At 38.0% G+C, this 24163-nt stretch overlaps 1 protein-coding gene across 4 annotated transcripts; it reads left to right on the forward strand.

Moving 5' to 3' along the window:
* Window positions 1-5830: 5830 nt before the first annotated feature.
* Window positions 5831-20738, forward strand: tnnt1 (troponin T type 1 (skeletal, slow)). 4 transcript variants are annotated; one of them, XM_081609608.1, is made up of 15 exons: window positions 5831-5948; window positions 10942-11007; window positions 11095-11108; window positions 11190-11264; window positions 11408-11425; window positions 13015-13035; window positions 14953-14974; window positions 15087-15147; window positions 16025-16141; window positions 16220-16297; window positions 16773-16886; window positions 16975-17084; window positions 19470-19560; window positions 20392-20432; window positions 20524-20738. In XM_081609608.1, exons 2-15 carry the CDS (start codon window positions 10982-10984, stop codon window positions 20567-20569), a joined length of 834 nt encoding a protein of 277 aa, XP_081465734.1. In that variant the 5' UTR covers window positions 5831-5948; window positions 10942-10981; the 3' UTR covers window positions 20570-20738. The 4 variants fall into 4 exon arrangements, with proteins under 4 accessions (XP_081465734.1, XP_081465735.1, XP_081465736.1 ...); XM_081609609.1 differs by lacking the exon at window positions 13015-13035; XM_081609610.1 differs by lacking the exons at window positions 5831-5948; window positions 11095-11108.
* Window positions 20739-24163: the final 3425 nt, after the last annotated feature.

Raw genomic sequence — 24163 nt, forward strand, 5'->3', positions numbered from 1 at the left:
GGCTGTTCTTATAGCATTGATATGCAAGAACCATCTGTATTTTACTGTTTTGAATAAACAAAATATGTTAAATTATTATGAAAGCTGTGGTCCTTCTAATCTGTGTAGTTCTAATTTAATCAAATCTCATGTTTTCACATCCCATAGATGTTTGTTTGTGGCTTAAAATAAACTTAATCTTAATAGTACAAATCTACAAAAATACAATACATATTGCAAAATTAACTAATTTAGAAAATCTTCCTCAACAATAGATAGAGTAAAAATGCACAATTTTTGTTAAGCAGTAAGTACTATAATAATTAAAAGAGCAGAAGAAATCTTATGTTTTTGGAACAATAACAATATTTATTAATCTGTTGCTAAGAGATGAGTATGTTTCTTATAGCGAAGTGCCACAAAGTAAACATTGATTTTCACATTATTTTATAAACAATGTTACTTGTTATTAATTTATTGTTAAGAAATAAGTGTTTTTTTCTGGTAACAAATGACAACAAAATAAATAACATTTTTACTTTTGTGTTTAATTTCTGTTTTATAATATATTTACCACCAACAGCAAAAAAAAATTTTAAAATTAACTTTTCTGACAAAATTTACCAAATGCACATTCTTGTAAAGAAATAAGTAGTAGTATTTAAAAGAGCAGAAGAAATCTTGTTTTTTGAACAATAGCAATATTTATTATTTATATTTGTTATTAATAATTATTAATTATTGATAACTATTATATTAATAATATTATATTAATTGCAGAAAACTGATTGAAAATCGATTTATTTACTGCATGTTTATGTCTGTTAAGGCTAAGATGGAACGGCACTGAAAGCAGCCCTTTAAACCATTCAGATTACAAACACAACAGAGACACAATCAGATGACTTATTACCCCACAATAATAACTCAGAAATGGTCCATGGAAAAACCTTACATAAGCTTGTATTAAAGCAGAAAGTACGGCAGCAACCATAAGAAAGGCTTATAGTATTTAATTATGCCGCATAAGCTGATTAGTAGATTATTGCGAGGGAACGCAAAACCTTTCACGAGGGAACGCAAAAGTTTTGCGAGGGAATGCAAAAGAAAAAAAATTCCCCATGTCCCCTGGAGGGCTCAGATGGGGTGATTCCTCTGGAACCTGTTGGCGGAAAAATATCCCAACTTCAGAAGATGAGCTTTAAACCTAACAGAGCTCTGTGGTTCCTCCTATCAAGATATAGGATATATCCCCCCCAGACCTCCCTATAGCTCCGCGCTTGGTTGTGCCCTGTTGTGTTTGCATATACACTGAGGGCGCCATCGAAGCTGTATATAGGTTTGGAGTGTGTTTGCGTGTGTTTATTAAAAGTAACTTTTTTCTTAGTAGTCTGTCTAGTTCCGTCAGGCGCTTACAATCCCTGAGGCCGTTTTCCCGGCCTCAACCAGCGACAGGAGGAGACGTACAAGCCCGCTGACGTTGCGTTCGCGCGATGTCAGCAGGCGCAAAACGGAGTGACGGAACTTTAGATATTTATTTCTGTATATAGGTTTGGAGTGTGTTTGTGTGTGTTTATTAAAAGTAACTTTTTTGTTAGTAGTCTGTCTAGTTCTGTTAGGCGCTTACAATCCCTGAGGTCGTTCTTCCCGGCCTCAACCAGCGCCAGGAAGAGACGTATGAGCACTTTGACCTCTGACCCTCCAGACTGCCAGGATATTCTGACTAGGTGCCTAAAGAAACACCCAGAGGATCGTCCCACACTGGAAGAACTAACTACTCAATCACCAATAATTTTCTTAAACCACAAACATTAAAATATTAAATGTAACTTTTTTGTTGGTAGTTAGTCTAGTTCAATCAGTCGCTTACAAACCCTGAGGTCGTTCTTCAGTGTATATGCAAACACAACAGGGCTGGAACCGTTGTGTTCGTAACGTTCCGTACCATTCCTTGCGTTGCAAAAACGGCTTAAGTGTCACTATTACAGTGGAACCTGTTGAACCCCGTTGGGTTGCCAGTTAGAGCTTTGGCCAAAAAGGAAATACGTAGTAGTTGTGTAAAAGGTATATTGTAGAAATTTATAAAGTTTGAAAAAAAATTTTAATGTAATGAAATATAATTTCTCATGGAGGAATAATATGTTATTTGATTCTGATGTAGTAAATTCACATGTTGACTAGACATGAATTTTACAGAAGACTTCAAATGATTTCAGAGAGGGATTTAATAATACACAAGGATTTTGCGTTCTTGGCTATTGAAAAATGTAATTATATGTTATTGCTGTCATTTTTAATTTCCAAAAATATGTATATGTTTAAAATTCTCCACGATAAGAATTTTGAAACCAGCAGCTTTCTGAAACTGAAGCTGAAAATCAGCAAGAAGCTTTCCAAAAATTATATTGTATATATATATATATAATTTGTCCTCTGTCCGCAGCTCTAACTGTTGTGGCACTTTGACCTCTGACCCACCAGACTGCCAGGATATTCTGACTAGGTGCCTAAAGAAACACCCAGAGGATCGTCCCGCACTGGAAGAACTAACTACTCAATCACCAATGGTTTTCTCAAACCACAAACATTAAAATATTAAATGTAACTTTTTTGTTGGTAGTTAGTCTAGTTCAGTCAGTCGCTTACAAACCCTGAGTTCGTTCTTCCCGGCCTCAACCAGCGCCAGGAGACGTACAAGCCCCATGCCGCTGACGTTGCCTTCGCGCGACGTCAGCAGGCGCAAAAAGGAGTGACGGAACTTTAGATATTTATTTCTGTATATAGGTTTGGAGTGTTTTGGATGTTCTCCTGGTTACGTGAGAACCAGGAGATGTTAGTCTTCCAAAACTAACATCTGACATGGTGCAAAAAACTGAATATAACATAAAATGTTTTAAACCACTAACATTTAATTTGTACGATTTTTCTAAGTTATTGATAGTATGCTCTAACTGAAAATTGTATTATCTTGTTTTAGAATTAATTTAGTCAATGATGAATGTATTTGAAATTGTATTATTTCTGACTATATTAGAATCAAATGAAAATGTTTTGTTTAGTATTAGGAAATTGCTTTTTGGTTTTATATCAGGACTAAACCTTGGAGGTGCTGAGTGCAGAAGACCAAATTGGGTTTTTGGAGATAACTTTTCATTGAATTAAATAGAGAATTAAGGGGTTTGTTCCCATGAGAATCTACCTGCGGGAAGAGAAGGAGGAAGGGATGTCAGGATTTCACAGATACCGGTGAAATTGCCTCCCTCTGTTTCTTTTTGCACAGATGGCTCTTGAATCATGGGAAGCCTGAAAACCATTCTATTTATTTTATTTAACACAAAAGAGCAGGATGTCTTTGATAGGAGGAAGCCGAGCCAGATTTTTTCCTAAATTTAATCACACAAATAATTCTTCCTTAACACTACAAACAAAAAAGTTAAATTTAGTATTTTAATGTTTGTGTGATGTGTAGTTTAAGAAAATCATGGGTGATTGTGTAGTTCTTCCAGCGTGGGACGATCCTCTGGGTGTTTCTACAGGCGCCTCCTCGGAATATCCTGGCAATCTGGAGGGTCAAAGGTCAAAGTGCAACAACAGTTAGATCTGTGGACAGAGGACAGACTCATATACATATGCTGTGAGAAGATATAATACAATGTTTGTCTCAATTTTGGAAAGCCTCTTGTGGATTTTCAGCAACAATATTAGCCTTTTTAATATATATATATATATATATATATATATATATATATATATATATATATATATATATATATATATATATATATATAAACTAGATAGATATATAGATGTGCGCACACATATGTTAAATTTTGGAAAATGGGAAAATTAAAAATTTTTCAAACAAATGTTAGATGAAAAATAGATAAATAGAAAAGGGATACATGAGAAATTGATTAATGAAACTGGAAAATAGAAAATTGGGTTAGTGAAAAGGGAAATTGAAAAGTGGTTAAATTAAAAAATAGATTAATGAAAAATGGTTAAATACATGAAGGGATACATGAAAAATTGACAAATGAAAAATTGATCAAAGAAAAGGGGAAGTTGAAAAATGGATAATATGAAAAATAAATAAAAATTGGGTTAATGAAAAAGGGACATTGAAAAGTGGTTAAATGAAAAATAGATTAATAAAAAGTGGGTAAAGGGATAAATGAAAAATTGATCAAAGAAAAGGTGAAGTTGTAAAATGGATATGAAAAATAAATAAAAATTGGGTTAATGAAAAAGGGACATTGAAAAGTGATTAAATTAAAAATAGATTAATAAAAAATGGGTAAAGGGATAAATGAAAAATGGGAAAATTAAAATTGGGCAAATGAAAATGGGAACGTAAAAAATCGTTAAATTAAATTAATCTGGGAATAAATAAATGTATAAATGAACAAATATAAATGGGAATAAAAATGACCATTATTTATTTAACTCGTTTTTTATTTATTTCACACATTTTTTTCATTATTGATTTATTTTACTCATTTGTTTATTTAATTATTTTTGGCTGAAATGGCTCTCCATACATACATGGATAATGTTCATTTCTGTCAAATAATAACCGTGTTTATTAATCAAGACTATTTGACAGCATTCTTTCAGTTTATATGCAGTTACTTTTCACACTTCCACTTTTCTGTCTATAAACAGTAGAGTAACACCGGCCATCACTCAGTAGGGCTGAATGGCTTTACATAGAGAGTAAGTTACACCAACTCTGAAACTTTGTCTAACAGGGAAGCAGGGATTTGCTGATTTTTGTGTAAATTTCCACGATAGTGTTGAAAATGACTACTTCAACACCGATGGATCAAAAATGTGCCAGCACACGGAGCAGAAAATCAGCCAACACAAAGCAATCAGACTTTACTTTTTTTGTTCTTTTTTTAGCGCTAAAAAAGGAGATGCTTACCCTTACAGAATAAGTGTGAATGTGACCGAGTCTATACAGCATCTGATCAAAAACGGGAAGATTCGTTTACCGACATCTTACGTCAGTTTTGCATCAACTACGTTTCTATTTCCTGGGAGACGGGAGTCTGAGGAGTTTCTGTATGTGTTACAATTACCAGGGCCTTTGTGTGAAAATATGAGAATGTAGTGTGTGAAAGCATGTGAGTGTAGTTGACCTTGATAAGCGCCTCAACAGTAGTTCTTAAGAAACTGGAGGGACTGATTGATATAATTTGACAGTAAACAGAAAAAACACTGCCTTAATTTGATTGATATAAAATGTGAGCACTCTTAGTGTTTAGTCTAGATTCTAGAATCTAGAGACCCACATAAAAAGCTATGGCGGACCTGAATTGGCCCACGGGCCTCAAGTTTGACACATCTGATTTAAAGGATGCAGACCTCTAATCTTTGAGGACAGCAGTTTGAGACCACTGGATTAAAGGAAGTTATTTTCTAAAGTTCCTCTAACAAATACATGTATATAAACTGAATTTAGAGTTGTAATGTAAAACATCTACAGTCATGTCACAAAACCTCCTTTTTCTCTTTACAATTAATTACTGCCACCCCTCCTACTTTCCCTCTCTCCATCCATCACCCCCCCAACCCCTCTTTATTCCTTTCATCCCCCTCTCCACCTGCCCTGTGGCACTCCTCCATTTGTCCAGTGAGGTCATCCCTGTGTTCTCCCTAATCCTCCGAGGTGCTCGTCTTTCTGCCTCTGCTTAATCCGCCCATGGCCCCCAGCCCTGACCACGCACACACACACACACACACACACGCACACATACTCAGTTATTCTTGTATTGTATGCTCAGTCCCACAGTAATTCCACAGCATGCATGCACGCGTTGTTATTCAGTCGGTTATATATACACACGCATAATGTCGCTCCACCTCTTGGTATAAAATCTGTCCGTCTTCGTGCGTTGGACGTACTGTGCGTCCCCGTCCATCTGTGTGTCTCCTGTGTGTGCTGCCACCGCCTTATCTTACAGGTATGTCCATCTCTAAGTCCATCTAACAGCTTCTGTGATCTAATGCAGCTAAAAAGAAAATGACTTCCTCTGGTTTCTACTCATCTTACGTAAGCATCAAACATCATATTGTTTTGTGACTATTAGTTCTTAATACTCCGTTTCTCTACACTATAATTTTATTAGGACCAGCAAAAAAAAAATCTATGTTTTAACACACTGACTCTTGGATATTCAGTGTACCAATTAGAAGTCGAACTGCCAACATTTTTCTTTTCCATCATTCAATATAAAGCTGTCATTTTTAAATCAAACTTTTACCAAAAGACAAATTCAACGCAACAAAAGCCAAATGCAAATAAAAAAGGTAGTTATGGTAGCAAATTTTAGCTTCAGACAGAAAAAATACAACTTTTTCAGCATACAGAGATGCTGAGCCTGCTTTTTTAAATTTTATTTATGGAAACAGATTATTTTTCCCAGCTGTCTCTGCTGTCCTTTAAAAAACAAACACTGAGTCTTGCCATATTGTGTTGGTACAACATAAGCCCACAGTTTAAATATTTCAGTCATATTCATCGCCTAAAACTGATGTGAGCTACGTGACATATGTAATGAATCAGTTCGATACTATGGCGCTTACAACTAGTCACCTGCGCTGTAAACAACCATCTTACACTGCAAAGAGAGAAGTGCCGAGTTGAACTGTGTGGCTGTTATTGCTAATTCAATATTTGGAATCATAACCGACGTGGCTTCGTTCTCTTCCTCTGCTGCCATCGCTAAAACTACAAGCAGGCAGACTAACATTTGAAAAGCACAGAAAACCAACGCCGTCATTCACAACTTCTTTTGTTCACTTATTGGAGGAATTAAAATCAATGGGAGAAATGGAGTCGTTTTTGGAAATAACTTATATTTTTACAGTTATTGTCTATAAAATGTTGGCTATGCGGAGGCATAGTCCACTTTATTAATACTACCGTAATTCATTCATGCACTCTATCATGAGCATCTAAAGAAAAAAAAGAGATCAGCAGTTTTTTCCTCTGGCTGTGAGTCAGTTTTCAGTTGCTTTATTCGGTCCTCAGTGGCCAAACGTCAGGTTTGACCTGGTTTCGTAACTTTTGGCCTTATTGACAATAAACTAAAACATTGACAATTTTATTGAAATCAACAAAATAGACGCATTTTTACTTGCCATATTGCATTAGTACAAGACAAGCCCACAGTTTGTAATTGTTTTTGAGTTTATTTTTTTCTTATTATTTCTATTTCAGCTGTACGATGTGCTGTTTATTGACGCAGCTGTGATGTGCTCTGTCCAGTGTGGCAGACCACATTTATTGGTCAATAAATGTGCTTCTATTTGCTGATGAAAAAGCGTTCATTTGCATCAACAAACACACTTGCAGGTCAGACTTGCTCGGCTTTGGCCGCACTTCGGACACAAGCGATACAAACTCCAACACCAATCAAGCTAAAATGTCCGATCTGATCAGAAGCTTATTTGGATCAGCATCCCCTCCGACAGTGTTGTGTTTCCTCCCTCCAGCTGGTGCTTGGCCCCGCCCCCCTTAGCAACAGCTGAACGGTAGTGGACATCCTCACCACCAGGCTGGCTTTGGTCCACAGCTTTAACCTCACCGAAGACACTTTTTAATCTTTGAAAAAATATTCCGTTTATCAGTCGCATTTCCCAGCAGCCTTTGCATTACCCGGAACCCAGCGAGAACACGGCTGGCCAGCCGAGAGCTGCGTGCTGCCGGACATTTATACCCACACAAATGTTTGTCCTTGACCACTGAGGCTTTGAACATGACGCTATCCCCAAATCCCCTGTTTTGTTTTTATATTTTTCCTTTTGTTTTTTTCATCCCTATTCCCCTCCAACGCTCCACCCCATCCTCACCCCGGGTAGCTTCCAGTTGTTTCTACAGAGGTGTTGAAATGCGCACCTCTCATTCATCTTTCCAAACGGTTTTTACACCCTGCCGCCCCTCTTTCCACTCTGGATGTCTTTTATGTTGGGGAGAGAATGTATTTGATCTCATGAAAAGGAAAAGCACTGCTGAAGCATAAAACTGCATGATTTGCAGTTAGTTTTCCCACCAGTGTTTTTCTTGAAGGCCACAATTGACATTGATTTCATCCGAACACAGAAGCTTCTTAGAAATGTTTACTGGACCAGAAAACCTTCTTTACGCTTTTACTTTTTCCACTAAGCAGGATCACTGTTGTATCTAATGAGCCGATATTTGACATGTGGCGTCACATTTAACTCTGGAGAACTTTGGCATACAAAGCAGTTTACGGTGAATGACTAGTTGCGTTTCCTTTACAACTGTTCGCAAGTCTTTCTCTGAATTCTGCTAACGTCGAAAAAAAAACCACACATTTTTGCAACTGCGGTGTTTCCATGAAAAAGGAAATTAAATTAAAATTGCACATGAATAAGCTTGTTCACACGAGAAGTCATTAAAAATCATTTCAGCAAAGGATGTAGACAGTTAAATGAGATATACTCATAATTCAGCCATAGTGCTAGCCTTCTTCATCTATCTGCCAATCAGAGGAGACGGTGGCATCTTTGAGCGTCCGCCTACGCATGCGGCGTACTGGGGAAACTGTGTATCCTCGATTTTACAGAAGACTTATGGATTCAACATGTTGGTTTTTTGGGGTTAGTTACACTAAATCTGTGAAACTGCTCAACATCAGCACAAGCATCAACTTTCAACAAGTAAAACTAAATGCTTGCACAGCAAATTTTTCTGGAAGATACAGTCAGTTTCTTTACAGAGCTCCATTCCTCAGCAGTCTGGAGTGACAGCAGATCAGCAGCAGCACATGGGCGGGTTAGAGACTCACTGCTGTGCTGCTGACAGCAGAGCTACTTCAGGCTATTTGATCATGTTTGATGGCTGTCAGAAGAGCCGACGGAGGAGAGACAGAGCAGAGCTGTCAGCAAAGCTTTAGTCTGGTCTTTGATTTAACGCTGCGGTCACATGGCTGCCCTAAGTTCTGCCTGAACACAAACCCCTAGAGTGCAGAAAAAACATGGCAACAGAAGTTAAATAAAGTAAAGGAACATGGAAAAAAAACATTATTTGACATGATGAGTCATCTTCTTGTAAGTTTATTGTAGTGTAAAATTAACCTCTGACTTCTATTAAAAGTGCCAAACTCGTTATAGATTATCTCGGCTTGTCAGCAAATGGGTTAACATGGAAGTATCAGTTTTAATTTAATTTAATTGAATTTAATTTAAAATTTACCCCGTTTTTTTTTTTTTTTTTTTCAAATCTGGCAAGGGCAAGTACAGATTGTTTTAGCCTAACTTGTTCCTTGGTAACTGATTTAAAAACACATCGACCCTCTTAGAACCAGTCTGACAGAAACACTGTGATGTGAGGAGCCAAAGTTGGGCTAAAGGTCCGAGAGGATGAATCTGTGTGTGCATGTGTGGGTGTGTGTGTGTGTGTGTGGGTGGGTGTGTGCGGCAGGGAAGTGACAGAAACACAATCGTTTATGGTTTCTATGTGTTTGACCCCTCTGTTACATTCTCACCTGTTGACACCTCATCAATCTCCCACGCTCTCCTGCCAGGAAGGTGTCAGCAGGCCGCCCCCGGGGGAACCGTCTGGGTCAGGGTCTATGTCAGGACAATGGCAGCTCAGATGGACAATTTAAAGTCAAATCTCTCAGTGTGTGTGTGTGTGTGCGTGTGTGTCTGTGTGTGTGTTTTCTCCAAAGTGATTAGTCACAGGATAATGTAAAATATAGAGAGGATGACTCACTCCTGCTTCTGAGCTGACAGTAGGCAGTATTATGTTACCACAGTTTTATTTTGCACATAGCAGTGGTGTTGGATACAGTTTAATGAGGTGCAGTTGCTGTTTCTATTGTTTTCTTGTTTTGTTAAAGGATGTGGCATTTCTAGGTTATGTTTTATTTAGGCATTGTCACATTTCTGTTACTTTACAACCACAAATCCCCATGTCTTTAACTGTTCTATTCAACAGAAACCTGCTACAGGTTGCAGAAGACTGTAGTTGCGTTTGTCTGCAACAGGGAATTTTAATAAAAAGCACAGGGCTAAAAACAGGGAGCTGGGGAACACCATCGGTTTCAGAGTGAAAAGGCTGCATTTGTACAAGCTGAGAAAAAAAAAGACCCATATAGTAAACCATAAAGTAGATGTACTGATGAATGAAATGATGATGTACTGATGTATGAAAATTTGAACAGATGATAAAAAATATCACATGATTCTAAAATCTGAGGAGAAACCACCATTAGCTGTGGTCAGAGATTTTGAATTTCAGAAAACTTCTAGAATATCTGTGAAATTTCTGAGCTCCAAAAGTTGAACATTTGTGAGAAAAATTCAGAAATTTTGAGATTGTCAGTTGTTTTTATTTATTTATTTTTATTTTTTTTACAAAACCCCCCAAAAATTTCAGAACTCCCAAATTCAGAATATTTAATATTTTCAACTTTAAGAGCACAGAAACATTTCCCCAGGTTTTTGCAGGAAACATGTGAAATTTCACAATTTCTGAGATTTTTCTTTCACACGAATTTTTGAATTCAAGAGTTTGGAAATTTCAAGCATTTTTCTAGAAAATTTGAGATTCATCTCAAAATTTCTGAGGTTTTTTGGTGGAAATTTCCTTTCCCCTTTCTTGTTTCAATGACCCTAATACACCGTCACAGTAAACATTGAGAACAGGCACGGATTTTTAAATGATTTGATCAACAAGGACCTCTGCGTGTAGAGGTCCTTGTTGTAATAACAAGAGGAGAGATAGTCATTGTGCAGTTACTGGAATCTTAAAGAACATTCCACAGGGCTGCAGTGTGTGTGTGTGTGTGTGTGTGAAGGCATTCCTAACTGAGGGAAGTAGCTTCCGAGTGTGTGTGTGTGTGTGTATGTATGTGCATCTGCTGGTGTGTGTCCGTATTCCTCTGTGATGGACAGGTAATAAAAGAAAGTTTGTAACGTTCACAGGCCTCAGATTCGAGAACAGAAGCTGCTTTTGTTTCCAGCTATGTCAGACGCTGAAGAGGAATATGAGTGAGTGGAGTTTCTCTAATTAATGCTGATTTATTACATGCACTCAATATGTTACCAAACTTTTTTTACTCTAATGTGTCTCTGCAGGGACCAGGCGGTGGGTAAGTTCCAGGACCGACACGTTTCTTGTTCTCTCTCCAGATGATTAACTTTCTGAACTCTGTTGTTTTGCGTCTCACTAGAAGTTGAGGAGGAGCCAGAGGCAGAGCCGGAGGAAGAGGAGGAGGAAGCTGAACAGGCTGAAGAAGATGGAGGAGGTATGGTTAAAATTAAAAAGGAAAAAATGTGCAGATAGTAATTGCGTATTGATAAGATGTTATGCTGTTAGTTTTTGTTTAATGCATTGACATATTTTTCTTGCTTTCTGATTGGGTGTCGCTGTGTTGGTCCGGGCCATTAGAACAACAGGAGTACCAAGGTACGACAAATCTCCTCTGACAACAAAAACCTTATCTGCTAGCAAAAGTACATAAAACAAACTAAAATACTTTAACTAGTCAGTTTGAGACTGAGGTTTTATTCCAGATCTTATATACAGTGTCTATATCACTTGACATTGTTTAGCACCACAAAGCTGTTGTGCTTAGGACACCCAGATGTCTAGCTCCTGCCCTGGCCGGGCCAGAGAAACATCTAAATGTTCTGATCACAGAGTCTTGAGGGCTGGAGTTTGAGCCGAGCTTGTGCTCGAGAATAAGGTTCTGTAGAAAACCTCTAAAGATTAGCAGGACAGTTATTTGTTTACTAGTAGGCTTGGTTTATTAATTAGGGAAGAGAAGATATTTGTTTCCCTAGATTTTATTACAGTGTTTAAAAAAAAAGCATTCCAAGTTTTTCCAATTGGTATTTGTGAAAAAAATTAAAAAAATTAATCAGCTTATCATTTTCCTTCTACTTTACAACTGCGGGATACTTTGTATTGTCCTATCACATACAATCCCAATATAATACATTCATGTTTTTGGTTCTAATGTGACAAAACTCAAAGAAGCTCCAGGGAAGCTCCAAACAATGGTTTATATATATATATATATATATATATATATTTTTTTTTCCTTTAAATTCTCAGTTGGCAAATTTGCTGGTGAAGAGATCTTACTGCAAAATCTATAACAGAACATGTGTTTTCTGTTTGGGGAAAATGTTGTACCTTCAAAAAGTTACTCTGTTACATTTTTACACATTTGCATTGCATTGTATTGTATGTACTGTGAATCATATGTGATATAGTTTTATGTGTGTTAGAATATATGCGTGTTAAATGATACATATGAAATGCAGAAACCAGAAGAGCAGACCTCTTACACTTGTTTTTGATCTAGAATGATTATTGTGAGAAATTTCTCTTCTCAAAGGCTTTGCTTGGAAAAGCGTTAGCTTGCTGGTGATACTGACACTGGTCTTATTGTGTAAGAAACGCTAGGCTATCACAAAGGAGCTAACAATGTTATTTTGAAAGGTTTTGAATCCACTGCAATAAAATTAACAAAAGACATTTAAGAATCACACAAAAAACTTCCACCAAAAATAATAAACTCTTATGCAATAAGTTCCGATTGCCTGTACATTTAACTCCAAACCCTCTGGAAAAGTCTCAAGAAATATTCTCAGCACGACTTTAGGGGATGAAAAGAGAGTTTGGGTCCAGTGAAGTGGTGTTGAGAAAATGAAGTGGGAATTCTGGAATATTCCAGAATGTTCCAAAATGTTCAGCAAGTTCAACTTGGTGCTTCTGCAGAATCAATATTAACTTTGTTATTTTAACTGTGCCATCATCGTCTGTCTGCTTTTATCCTCTTTGTTTTGTTTTTATTGATATTTATGACTCTATCCTCACATCTTTTCACATTAATTTCTTACTTTTATCCATTTTCTATTACCATCTCTTACATAGTCTCTTTTTTTCCTTGGTCTCATGTTCACATTTGACCCATATCAACGATTCATTTGTTGCTTTGCTGCCATCTGTGCATCTTTCACTGTGCTTTCATATGGCTGCTCCATCAGACCAAGATGCCCAGGAGGAAGGTGAGAGCAAAACAAATATGGAAAAAATATATATATATTTTCCCCACTTTCCTAAAATAATTACCTAACATAAAAAAAAAACATTGACTTTTATAAATCCAGCATGATTCACTTCTTCACATCAGACCGTTGGAGTTGATCTTGATTAAAGGCAAAGTTCTAAAGTTCTGGTCAGATCATCAGCATAGATGTTGCCTTTTTGAGGCCCTCAGTGATTTTGTTTCTCAACCCTGGTCCTCATCGCCCCTCTTTCCTGCATGTTTTAGGTATTTCCCTTCTGCCACACCTGAATTGTATCTCTGGGTGATTAACAGCCTTCTGCAGTACTTGATGGTCATCCAATCATTTGAATCAGCTGTTCTGGAAGAGAGGCACATCTAAAACATGCAGAGCAGAGCAGGGGGGCGGTGAGGACCAGGGTTGAGAAACACTCAACATTCTGTTCTAGCGTAGAACCTTGTAGTGTAGATTCACGCTCGTCCACCTATAATGAACATCATGCTAAATTATCATAATTATTATTATTATTATTATTATTATTATTATTATTATTATTATTATTATTATTATTAATATTGGGCTCTGCACCTTGGACCATTGACCTTGCCTTACTGTCAATGTAGATTCTTTGATGGAAAACAGAGTTATCTGAAGGTTTCTGGCACAACTTCCCCTATTTCAAATCTTGTTTAAGGGAGCAGCATTGTGTGAAATCAACTTTTTTGAGGTTTACATGCTGCTGTGATGTTTTTCAATCGTCAAAACCATACCCGGAGTGTTGCTCTGATTCTTTCATGAATATCTGAGAAATCCTCTAAATCTCCCGTGGCAACCATTCAGCAGTGCAAAATGCCTGGGTGGACCTAGCCCCGCCTCTGAGGACGAAGCTCCACCTCTGAAGTTTCCGAGCTTCAGAGGTTCCGCCTCACACTTGAAATTGTTCAACTTTTCAAACTCTGAAATTTTCAAGGATATTTTTTTCTAGGAAATTTCTGAGAATCTCAAAATAGAGATTTTTTTTCTTGCAAATTTATGACTTTTTGAGGTCAGAGAATTTACTTTTTCTTCCTCTTTTCTTTATGGAAATTCACACCTGTTTTCCTACCTACAAAGGCCCTAACAAGCCATCGTAGGTTACAGATCGCATCCTCTGGGTGCTTAACTTATTTATCCACATGTTGTAGGATTCAAAATAAAAAAGTAAATTTACAAGTTCACTCTGGTTTATGTCACCTTGTAGCATAGAAACAATTCTGTTCAAGACATTTTCCAGTTTTTGGCATAAATTTACTCCTCCGTCTATTATTATTTACGACGGCTCTAAATAGTGAAAATGTCTTTGACCTCAACCAAGTTAAATAATGTCTTGTCTGTGTCTAAAAGCTGAGTCCTTGGCAGGAAATGAATAAACAAGAGAGAAGAATCACACCAGAACTTTGACTGCAGAGAGCATGTTCCTCTGCAACTTAAGCAGCTGTTAGTGATTTAAATAATTCCCTTAGTTAATGTTTGATGTATCATCCAGAAAACTGAACGGCTCAAATACTTTTCTACAAGCCCAGTGTATCTGTGGCATCCATAGAGATGATTATTGTTTAACAACTTCTATGGTCTGTTGTATGTTTAATGCAATACTCTTACCACTTCCTGCTCAGACATTGTGTGTTTCTAATAAACTAAGCAGTCATGATCCAAATCTTTTTCCTGATTGGTAGTTCTTTGTCAGGTATATTTAACACACAAAAGTCTTTGGATTCTTGTTTTGTTTTGTAATTTCTAAAGATACCATACTTTTCCAAACACCTCACCTGTTGCCCTTTTCAAAATATGAACCATCCTTTTCACCGTTTCACAATCCTTTCTTTCACCTCAGGAATAAACTCTAAATTTGTTTATTTTGTGCATTTTTCTCTGCAGAAGAAGAGCGCCCCAAGCCAAAGTATGTTATGCAAACCTAAGCTCAGATTGCTTCATCTGTATTTCTGTGGTTTCCTCCACTTTCTTTCACTAAGCTCTATTTTGTTTTGTTCTTTTCTTCTCTCCTCTTAAAGACCTCTTGTGCCCCAACTTGCTCCTCCAAAGATTCCTGAGGGAGAACGAGTGGATTTTGACGTAAGTTAAGACGACTGAAACAGAGGCGGCATGTTCACAGCGTAGTAGAAGGTACTGAAGGATCAGACGGAAAGCTAAGTCCTGCTTTGGTCAGTTTCTAACCGGGTTATTTTGGCGTAACCATGAATGTTGTGGTAAATGTGGAAGGAAAAAAGGTCATGCAGAAGTCTGATTGCAGTCGCATTTATCTTAGAAATGACCTTGCAAAACAATTTGTAAAAGAAAAAAAAAGATCAGAATAGAGCGTTGATGCCTGCCGTGTGAACGCAACACATCCTGCAGTCAATGGCTTCATTTCATTCCAGAAAAAGTCAGAGAGAAATCTGAAACTAGCTACAAAATTAGCCACGTCTAAAAACAAAAAATGTTCCCACATGAAATATAATGAACTTATTGTTGCTACAAAACCTTCAATAGATAGGAACTAAAATTCAAGTTTTGTCCCATCATTGGACAAAATGCTTTAGCAACATTAAGGTAAGCTGTTAGTTTGGTTCAATGACCCAATGACCATCTTCTAGACCAGGGGTGGGCAACTCCAGGCCTCCAGGGCCGGTCTCCTGCAACTTTTAGATGTGTCTCAACTTCAACACACCTGAGTCAAATAATGAGGTCGTTAGCAGGACTCTGGAGAACCTGCCTGCATTGAGGAGGTGATTCAGCTGTTGGATTGAAATGTGTTGGACATCTGAGAGTTGCAGGACACCGGCCCTCGAGGACCAGGATTGTCCACCCCTGTCATAGATTAACTCTTGGATCAGCTACTCAGTCCACTAGTTACTAACAGTTGGTTCTGGTCTTTCTCTTCGGTCGTTTCTAGATGAACAATTGATCGCCAGGAGTTGTCTCTCAACAGTTTCCTTTGTCACTTTGTCAGGACATTCACAGAAAGCGAATGGAGAAGGACTTACTGGAGCTGCACACCCTGATCGATGTTCACTTTGAGCAGAGGAAGAAGGACGAGGAGGAACTCATTGGGCTCAAGGAGCGGATTGTGAGATCAGTTTAAAGTCTCAAAGCTGGTTTGGAGCGCAAGTGGGATGAAATGAATGGCCGAATGTTTTCCCTCCAGGAGCACCGTCGAGCCGAGAGGGCCGAGATCCAGAGGGTCAGAACCGAGAAGGAGAAGGACCGACAGAATAGAATTGCGGTAAAGGCCCGCATTGCTTTATAAAACTGTATTCCATACCTGTTCAGAATATGAAATCATAAGTTTACCTGCCACATACAGTTCATATGTCATATGTAGAGTGCCTTGCAGACATATTCATACCACTTTTTCGCATTTGCAATGTCATAACCATAAACATATCTCACAAGAAATGAAAATATCTCTTGGTAGTTATTGGGAGACTGGAACACCTCAACACCAACTATAAAGTATTTTTAAAAAGGCAATAATTAAGAACAAACTAAAATACATTAACAATGCTAAGCCTGATGGGGCCACCAGGAAAGCCTGGTGACCTGCCAGGCTTATAATACCTCATGGGAAACCCTGCACATCTATTGGAGGTACTTCATCAACCTGTGCAAGGCATTTATATCTGCTATGCTGCAACGATAACGCATTGAACAGCAAACATGATATTTTGTCTCTATCCTTCGTCCGTTCCGCCTCGCAGGAAGAACGTCACAGAAAAGAGGAAGAGGAGGCCAAAAAGAAGGCAGATGACGACCTGAAGAAGAAGAAAGTGCTGTCTGGCATGGGAGCCAACTTTGGAGGTTTCCTGGCCAAAGTCAGCGTGCCTAGTGTTTTCACCTCGGGTCGATGATGAAAAGTGGGAAAAGCGGAGGATGATCGTGTGCTGTTTAACCCCGATCCAGGCCGAGTCGAGGAAGAGCAAGCGCCTGACGGGCAGGGAGATCAAGAGGAAGACGCTGGCCGACAGACGGCAGCCTCTAGGCATCGACAACATGAGGGAGGACGGACTGAGGTGAGTCCCTTCCAGACGCATCGCAGTCGGTCAGTAATCCAGTGCAGCGATGGGTTTTTATATTATTGGCCCAGTGCTTCACGCAGATCTCCATCACATTAGAGCAGGAGGTGACCATAGATATAAATACATAGATGCCTCATGGGGCGGGTCGCCCCGTTGCTGGGATACATAGCAGTGTCTGCCATATTGAATGTGGCCAGTAAGCTAATACAAGTAAATGGACCGAACTTCAGAAAGTGCCGTTCTACAAAGTATTTTAAATTAATACTTGTACACATATACAATACACATTTTCTCACACATATTAATATATTTGGTAATCAAATAAATGTCTAAAGACAAAATTTCAGACTTTTAATATGATTTTTTAATTGTTTGAGGCATTTCTGAATAAAGAGCACAATGTTTTTATTTGATAGAAATGATTCTGATCATTTTTATATTGACATCGATAAACAAACACACTTTTACAGTGTTTAATTAAAGAATATATGTACATAATTCCATAATTTAATGTACTTTTAATGTTTCAAGACAAGAAACAAATAATTTTCTTGTAATTATTTTTTATACATTATTGAAAAATGACTTTTGATTTATAAATCAGTCATAATCAAACATTAAACTACTTTTTTTTTATTATTCCAGAGAAAAATATTTATTGCGGTATGTCAACTCTGCTATTGACAGCAAAGAGTAAAAATAATTCAGAGTAAATTATTTTTATTTTATTACATAAGCTGTATTAATACACTAATTCAGATTGAGATATTTAAAAATACACAAAAAGTGAAAGAATAAAACATGTATTTATTATACTGGGAACACTGGTCACAGGCTTCAGTCTGCTGGTCACACTGGGAGAACTCAGTGACTTCTGAGACGTCCTGGTTCACAGGCTAAAGCCAAGAAAAAAAGAGAAATTATCCAAAAGTGAAATAGAAAATACATATATGTTTCCTTCACATTCAGAAAAAGACATTTTCATCATGTTGGGCTCTGACTCGTAGCATCTTTATAGCTAAATACCGACATGGAGAAGCTGAGCTGGAAACAGACTGAAGACCAGCAGCAGCTCCAGCTCTGATCCTGACTGATCTTTCCTCACCCATGTTTTTTAATGAACTTCTCCTCTAACAGCGTTTTTTCATCAACTCTCTCATTAGAAAACAGTGTGAAAACGTTAGTTGTTACGCTAACAACCAATGGTTACTTCAGGCCAATTTAGCTACATAAGAAATATTTTACGGTTGTTTAGAAGCGAATTTCTGGGTGCAAAGTAATTCTGATCTTTCATCCTTACCTGTGGAAGGAAAATCCAATGAATCTAGTTTGTTTCGTAAAACAGTTGAAATAAGTCCTCACAGGACAGGACTTCGATCGCTCTGCTGCCACATAGAAGATGGCGGTGAGGTAACGTAGGACTCAGCGCTCAGTGAGGCGTCTACGTATTCATGTCTATGGGAGGTGACTACCGCTAACTCATTTTACTTTTGGTCCAAACTATGGACACTCTTAAAGGGCCGGTTGTGCCATAATGTTCTAATAAAACCCGTAAACAAACTTTACGCCCCTCTGGTTGGGCGTGAGGGCGGTTATTCAACCAGCTGCCTGTTGTGTTTTTGAGTTAAAAATGTTTAAAGTTGACAGAAAATTTGAAAATACTGCTTGATAATCATGTGTTATTGAGAGATTGGAAGATTAATACATGAACACCAACAATAGACTTAAAAATTCCAAACATTTTAAAAAGACTTAAATATACTTAAATATACTTTAAGTTATACAATGTTTAGCCTGGTGGGGGCACAATTATAAGCCTGGTGGCCCGCCAGGCTTATAATACACTGGGGGAAACTCTTCAAGGTTTTACGATTATTTTTGTGATTATTTGCAAAAAAATAAAAAATCTAATGTTTGTCATACTAATTTAGAAACGTTTTCCATAATTTGCACATATGTATGCAAATCTACACAAAAATGTTATCAGTTTAGTCAGAACATTGTATTTCTCTAAATCATGTTAGAATAAAAACATGACCTGATTGAGAAAAATGGATGTCATTTTAGTATTTAAAAAATAGTCCTAGTTCCATCGGAAAAAACACAGACAACTTCCAAAAGATTTTATTTTTGTAACCCAGTTTTATAAACCCAGTTTCCTAATTTCATAAATGTTGTTCAACAGGTATGAGATGAAAACTAATCCTGAAGTACAGCTCTCTGTGGTCCATTATTTTGTTCTTTGGCTGAATTTTCATATCACTCTTCTCGTCACTCAAAGGACTTTACGCTGGTGCCACCCAGCCAAACTCGTTAAAGAGTCACACACTAAAAAACTGTGCAGCATAGAAACACAGTGTGTGGCTCTGTGTTTCTCAGGAACCGGGCCCAGGAGATGTGGAACTGGATCCATCATCTGGAATCTGAGAAGTTTGACTTCATGGAGCAAATGAAGCACCAGAGATACGAGGTAGGCTTTACAACCCGCTTTACGACCTCCGTGTGACGGGAGGAAGGTGAGTTCAGCTGATTGAGCAATCCATTTTCATCACACAAATTAGAATTGAACTGTGAACGTACTGAGAGGTAACCCAGCTGGGTTAAAGGTGAAGGGCTCCACTCGGTCATGCGTAGCTGCTGCTTGATACACGTTACTGTGGACCATGGGGAAATTGTGTTTCCAAAAAAAAAAAAAAACACAGATTCAGCACATTCAAAACATTTTTTGCTGTGTAAACATGAACGTATTCAGCAGAAGTCTTCTACAGTTTCTGAATTTCTGGTCATTTTTCTGAATATTTTCTTTGGTACTTAACGTTGAGCAGCTGTGTTTGTTATTTCATTTCTGTATCAATCCAGCTGTTTTGTGAAGGACTCAGAGGTTTACTATAGAGCTTTAGTGAATAAACAGCAACATAAAGACCAACACTGCAAAAACATAAAATCTTACCAAGTGTTTTTGGTTTAGTTTTTAGTGCAAATATATTTGTACACTTGAAATAAGACAAAAGTAACTTACAAGTAACTTTTCAGGAGAGACTTAGGGGCTTGTTTTAAGTCAATAATTCATTATATTGATGAAAAAAGTACTATTACTACAGATTATGACAGAATATTTGAAAAATGTTTTGTTATAAGTGGAACAATCTGATAATACATTTTATTACGTTTGTGGTTTTAACAAGACAAAAAGAATGTGAAGAAGTTCAAGGGTGATAAATACTTCTTAAACGTTAACTAAACTCTAATAACAATCTAATAATCTGCTAATCCCAAGAACACTTTTCTTTGCCTCCCACAGATTACTGTGTTACTGAACAGAATCCAACATGCTCAGAAATTGTGAGTAGATGCAAAATCCGACACGTCTGATTCTGCCTCCTCCCGGCGCCGCGCCTCACTCGTCTTTTCCTGTCCGTCTTTTCTTCCTCAGCAAAAAAGGCCACGGCAAGGGGAAGGTGGGTGGTCGCTGGAAGTAAAACCGCAAAAACAAAGATGGGAGCAACGTGGTTCAAAGACAATTAAGAAAAAAAAAAGTTTGTTTTTTTAATTGGATTCTTTATAGCGCTCCTGGGTTTGCCTGAACTGGATGTGTTGTAACTTGATGTTATTTGGCAGAAATAAAAATACACGCGCTACATTTAAAAAGATGTGTGATTTTCTTCTTCAGCGTCTTCAAGGCAAATACAAACATTTGAAAATAAACTCTGAAACAGACAGGCAGCCAGACAACCCAGGAGCAATATGCTCTCTCTCTCATGTCCCTTCATGTTTTGCACCAACTGAGAGTGAGATAATAATAATTAGCTCCGAGGCACAAAGAATTACAGTAATCCAGTAGAAATTGCTTTATGTTTTGAAACCAAGGTTTCTGCATTCTGCCAAAACGGTTTCATAAAGACCGACAAATCAGAACGCTGTTTGTCTGACTGCACTGTGCTAAGTGTAAAGTTTGTTGGAGGGTGGATTATGATGTGGCAGCAGATGATAATAAATTCAGAGCCGTTTGGCAGCTGAAAAAGCCGTCTGTCTTCAAAAGAGCCGAGCTTCTCATCACAATTAAAACAATAAAATACACTGACGCTTGTGGCTTCAGGGTGAAAAAATGTGAAAAAGTACAAGAAGAGTGAAGTTATAACTAAATAGTCTCTTTAGCTTTAAGTTAACAAGCACTCCATAGGGCTGATTTTTTGTTGTTGTTACTGTTGTTGTTTTTTAATGAGTAAATTATTATAAAATAACCCCAACAGCAGGCTGCAGTTCAGCTCTTCAGTCTTCTCTCTCCATATTCTCAGGAGACGGCATGACATAAGTTATTTAAAAATGTTGTGTTCTCCTGTCATGAGGATATATTGCTTTGCCTGTTGTGAAAATAACACTGGACGACTGCTGGGCCTCTGCGGGACAGCAGCAATGAAAACAAACTTCTTGGCAAAAGCAGCCAATATTCAGGATGCAAGTCCTTAACAGGAGCCTGCATCTGTTCATGCTAAGAAGGGCAGCAGCGTCACTTAGGTCGTGTTTTCTAAGCAATTAGGTGTATTTATCGCAGTAGACATGGTTGAAACTTGGAACCATAAGCTGGAGACAAGTGGTGTGGCTGAAGTGCAAACAAGAGAGTAAGAAAAGTTATGAGGTGGAGAAATTGTAGAGAAGCAGAAGCAGTCACTGTGATAAAGACTGACAAGATGATATATGGAACCATTATGAACCTGCTCTTTCCAACACTGCCTTCAGCAAGTCATCACAACACAGCTGCTCTATTAACACTCTAATAATATTTTTACCAGCGTTGCACTGAGAAGTAGCTCGGCTGCCCTGTGAGGTGAAAGCTTGGAATCTCAGAAGCTTGTAAACTGCAGCTCTGATGAGGACCTGTGTCTCAAAGGCGAAGCTAGCTCCACCCAGGATTTTTACATGGATGAACCCGTTGTCATGGGACATAAAAGGATTTCTCAAACATGCATGAAAGAACCAAGGCAACACTCCAGGTATTTTTTTGTTGAGGAAATAACATAGCAACCTGATGTAAAGCTAAGAAAAGTTGATTTTACATAATACTGCTCCTTTAAGTTGTTTTATTGCTGGGAACGATGTCATGGTCGTTCTTCCTCTGAGGTCGTTTACAGCGCAGACGATTCCCGGTAAGCCTCATTGAGCTGACGCATTACACGTCATGACTAAACGTTAGCTGTGACGTATGCTACTGATTGTTAGGTCAAATCAGATCCAACCGTTCAACTTCAATAAAGGAAGCGATCGTTTCTCAACAGCTGAGGACCACGGAGAAGCAGCAAACGGCTATGTTACCTCTGAATGAGCTGGAGTACAATTAGAATTAGTTGTTCCCACCCATCACAGCATTTCCTATGGAGGACAGAGACCTGTCTACCATTCCTCCCTCTCCACAATCTGTCTAGATATCTTGAGACTGATGGTGACAGAAGAAGGCTGAGTTTGTATCTCTGGAACCATTTTGGTCTTGGGTCGTTATCTCAGAGGACCCAGTGATGACAAATTTTCATCAATCAGATTTTTATCTAAAGAGTTCATAATGCCAAGTGCTTTTTGCAAAGTTCCTGCAGCTTTCTGGAAGAGCCTCACAGATCCTCCATAATATTTAACAACAGCCATGATGTTTTTCTACATGTGGAAAAGCATCATGGCTGTTGTTGAATTTTGATTTCTTTTAAAGTCGCAGCAGCAATTGGAAAACAGCATCTATCTGTCATTAAATGGTTGTTATTAAGACGCACCTTCCAGTTCTACTGCACCTTGAAATATGTTTTCTCTTTAAAGAGTGGGCTTCTGAAACATGAAACACTTACAGTATATCATAAGAAAACAGGAAAGCATGATATCATGAAAGGTTTCTAGACAGAACGCCACATGGCTCAGAGGTACGGCAGCCACGCCATGCACACACTCCAATTTAAATGAAAAGGTAGACAAAAACAAATGCTTCTGATTCTGGAGTCATAGATTGGGCTTTTCTAAATAACATTTTTCTAGAGTTGACATAAGCTTTTGCTACTGCAATAAAAAAACAGATTTATCTTAGAGCATTTCACACATCTTCTGCTGGGCAGCCGGTTGTTCTTTAGGATACAGCTACTGTAAATGTTCACCATATTCAGATTTTCAGACATCGCTCTGAAAATCTGAATCACTTAAGTGGAGCTGGAATCAGCTATCAGCGATGTTTACATTGTTCCTGAACGACGACATGTGAATGGCTGAGGCAGACCGTGGACAGCTGCACACAACCACCATTCCATATGTCCGTTTCATGGCGTCTTGATTTTATCAGAGCTGCTATCTGATGTAGTTAATGAGTCCGTTTTCACTCGTGCATTCTGATGGATGAAGAGATAAGGAAAGGAATGCTGAAATACGATGGACGTGGTGAAATTCTCAAGAGTCAAACTAAATTCTTATGTAATAGCGGTGATGCGCATTTAAACCGAAGACAGTATGCAGTAACTGTCTTTGAAAGAAAGTTTTCGGATTCCCCCCAGTAATTTGTTTCAAAGTCATCTTTTCCTTGGCTGGCAATTGAGTCAACATTTGTAGATTGACTTTAAAGCAGAAGGATTAAGTGGTGTAAAGTAAAAAAAAACACACAAAAAAACAACAAAGTCTCATAATTAACAGGAATAACAATAAATAATAAGAAAAAGAGCTGGCAGGATTTGTGTTATTTTACATGTTCATATAACAAAACCAGGCACTAAAAGTGAGTCTTCTCTTCCTCATTTGAGTCACATAAAATGACATAAAATTCTTATATTTAAGAAAAAAAATTAAAAAGGGGGGGAATGCCTCATTGTGAAAGTAAAAAAGTAATTATTTGTTCTTTTAGCTTTTCCGTCTCTCGTCTTACTGTGGACAGGTTTTCTGTCCTCCCCCCAGTTTAATTCCTGCCTCACATGTTTGGCTCTCTGCAGGAGTCAAGGACTAATAAGGACAAACCAATAATCCGCTCTTTCGCTGGTTTACAGTCAGTCGGGGAAAACACAAACAGACCTATAAAAGCAGCAGTGCTGCTGTGGGTCTAGGGTGCTTTTTGGGTT

The sequence above is a fragment of the Poecilia reticulata genome, chromosome 8 (genome assembly GCF_904066995.2).
Source record: "Poecilia reticulata chromosome 8, P_reticulata-male-v2, whole genome shotgun sequence".
In the NCBI taxonomy this organism is placed as follows: Eukaryota; Metazoa; Chordata; class Actinopteri; order Cyprinodontiformes; family Poeciliidae; genus Poecilia; species Poecilia reticulata.